Here is a 3,020-nt window from a genome sequence, read left to right as displayed (position 1 = left end):
TCATGATCAACACATCTCAACACATCAACACGCAACAACATCGCTGAAGTTTTCTCGTCCAAAATCACCGAATCTAATAATTTTGGGAAGGATATATCCAATCAACTCGACCCATTGGAAGCTATTTCTCTCGCGCTACTTCGAGCTGCAATCCTGATTCCTCAACTAACCTATCGCCGCGACGCACTATACATCCAACCGGCCACAAAAGAACGCCTGCTATCGTCTTGAGCTTTTTCATTTAGAAGAAGAGTACGCGATAATAGCACGACTTGCTGTGAGTTATCCCCATCACGTTGATGCCAGCCACATTCCTGACTGGATGTCATTCCAAGTTTTCGTCGACCACTAGCAGCCGAATCCACAGAATTCTAACGATATAAAACCATGTCCGATGTTCAAAGGCTGCCTCTTACCCTCCAGCACCAAGTGATCGAGTGCTACTTGGAGGACGCCACTCCTGCCGACAGGCATGACCCATACCCATATGACGAGTGCACCCGCCTCATGTTGGTATGCCATGATTGGGAATCCTTCATCGTTGAGTTAACGATATTCTGGAAAAATATCACTATCACGGACTCCGGGGCCATGGGACGTGCCATCATGTGGAGTGGGGATGAACCGCTCGACATTTGTGGGCGCCTAATCGATGTAGAGGAGGAGGAGGACCTATCGCGGCTCGACCTTCTTCTCCAGTACAGAGGACGAATTCGGAGCCTGGACTTGATTACCTCAAGAATGGTACTGGCACAGTGGGATGCGGACCGTTACACTGAGGTCTCCGTACTGGAGGATCTAGTCTTGGAGACGATAGACGGCACACATGATGACCCTGAAACCTGTGAAGAGGATCTTCTCGCCATCTTTAAAACTTCCACGTTGAGGATGGTGGAACTGAAGGGCTTTACTGACCGGGAGGCCAGCACCTTGATGACGAAGAGAGTTGAAGTGTTGAGACTTCAGGGGATGACATTCACTGTGACAGACCGAGAATACATGAGGAGACCATGGAGGACGCAGAAAGATGAGTCGATCATTCTACATGCTCTGGATTCCATGGAAAGTATACGCCGTTTGGATGTGGACTCGGGGCTATTCGGGGAGACTGCACGCTACCCACAGGATGTCAGTCTCCCCACCCTGCATTCTCTATCCTTCATCATCAAGACGAAGGAGCACGCAAAGGGCCTGGGTCTCTTACATGCACCAAATCTGCAGAACGCTTGCGTTGAGTTCTTGGCGCTACCCAATGACCTGAACTCGGAGCTGCCTTCGATTAGCCGTACGTTGGACACGATACCCTGGAATACAGAAATGTCTGTGGCTCGATTTGTCTTAGAGGAGACGGATGGTCTATGCATCACCTTCGCAGAGGGCTCGCTGGAGGTGCTGCAAATGCACTTCCATCACGTTGGAGAACTCGGGACAATCTTGCGTCTTCTAAGGTATAACCTCTCGCGGTGTCTGGGGAAAGTTAAGAATCTACATATTCTCATGCACGATGGACAAAAAGCGGTGAAGAAGCTCGAGACGGAGGCACTGGTCTTATTACTATCGGGTGCACCAGAGTTACGCCACCTAGCAGTTCAGGTCCCTATGAAGCCGGACGATGTGCTCAAGCCGTCCCGAGTGGAGCTCGACAGACTTGAGTCTATTGCAGTTGGAATCACCCACGCCGAGGACGCCCGCTTTCTCACCTACTTGGAGGCGCCGGTGTTACAGCATGCAAGCTTCAAGGTCAGCGCGGCGGACGAAGATATATCCTCCATCTTGAAATCCGTTGCACCCCATCTTCACAAGATCATTGAGAACAGGTCATTACCGGTCGCCCAGTTCCAACTATTGGGGCGGACACGACACGATGTACACATTACTCTGGGCGACGGAGAGGGACAACTTCCGGGGATCGATCTACAGTTCAAGGAGATTAGAGCCCAGGCAGCCCTGCTGCACTCTTTAGCAACACACGTTGCTCCCTGTTTTGAGCTAGTGGAGAACATTTCCATCCGAAAGGGAGATGGATACGCTCACGGCACCGGGGCAGCATGGCGTCAAATCTTCGAGCCGATGCTCGAGGTTCGCATGTTACGCGTGGAAGGGCAAGGCGTTAAGGCAATGCCGTCGGGGCTCGCGTACAGAGACAACAACGGGGACACCCACCGCCCGCTTTTCCCTGCCCTACAGTCGCTAACCCTGCAGTCGGTCTGGTTTCGACGGCCGAAAAAGAAGGGAAAATCCAGATCCGGGCCAACGTTCATTGGCGATCTTTTAAGATCATTAGAGTGTCGCGACAAGGCACAATCACTTAACAAACTTACTGTTGGTAAGGCACGCAAGCTTAACAACGGCGACATCGTGAAGTTGAGGGCCTTGGTAAAGGACATCACTTGGAATGAGTGATAAGACTGAACTGCAGGGCCAATTGCCCAGAGTTCAAGGGGATTATTGGACGGACCTGTTACGAAGCAAGGGCGGGAAAGAGGCAGGGGAGAAGGGTTTAAATGTGGGAGCAGATTGTCGCCATTGACGGGAAATACTGAGTCGCATAATATATTAGTATGGCATTGGGGATGTACCGGGTGGAAATCTTACTAAGTTGAATATTCCTTTGCAAAAAAGCGAGGGTCATCCAGGGATCGGAGAAGGGTTAGCGTAATAAGCGAATGGATACGTTTGCGAGACTCTAGGCCATTTCAAATGCAGTGGCTTCAGCGAACCATGCTCTTGACGATTGACGACATACCGACGGGTCCACGTGAGGATGGAAGTTGGCAAAATGTCCCAGTCTCGTTCCTTCCTCGCGACACCGAGTCTGCGCAATGAGGAACACTCCTTGATTGGATTCGGAATAAGTAGAGGATATTGTTCATCACGTTTCTTTTACAACCGTATCGAATTTGCCATCCTGAGAAGCTTCAACATACCGTCTCAACAAGCTACACCAAGTCGAAGGGAACAGCGTCCGAATGAATACCTTCGTGGTATGTCTCGATACGCCACAATCAAGGTCGGTACAG

The 3,020-nt window shown here is 50.7% G+C and overlaps 1 protein-coding gene across 1 annotated transcript; it reads left to right on the top strand.

The window, feature by feature from the left end:
• Nucleotides 1–387: 387 nt before the first annotated feature.
• GLOTRDRAFT_131701 (uncharacterized protein) lies at nt 388–2,403 on the top strand (the record flags this gene model as incomplete). Its single annotated transcript, XM_007870582.1, has 1 exon — nt 388–2,403. One exon carries the CDS (start codon nt 388–390, stop codon nt 2,401–2,403), a length of 2,016 nt encoding a protein of 671 aa, XP_007868773.1.
• Between the last annotated feature and the right edge of the window lie 617 nt (nt 2,404–3,020).

The sequence above is a fragment of the Gloeophyllum trabeum genome, assembly GCF_000344685.1.
Source record: "Gloeophyllum trabeum ATCC 11539 unplaced genomic scaffold GLOTRscaffold_00012, whole genome shotgun sequence".
Lineage (NCBI taxonomy): Eukaryota > Fungi > Basidiomycota > Agaricomycetes > Gloeophyllales > Gloeophyllaceae > Gloeophyllum > Gloeophyllum trabeum.
This window is presented reverse-complemented; position numbering and strand designations above follow the sequence as displayed.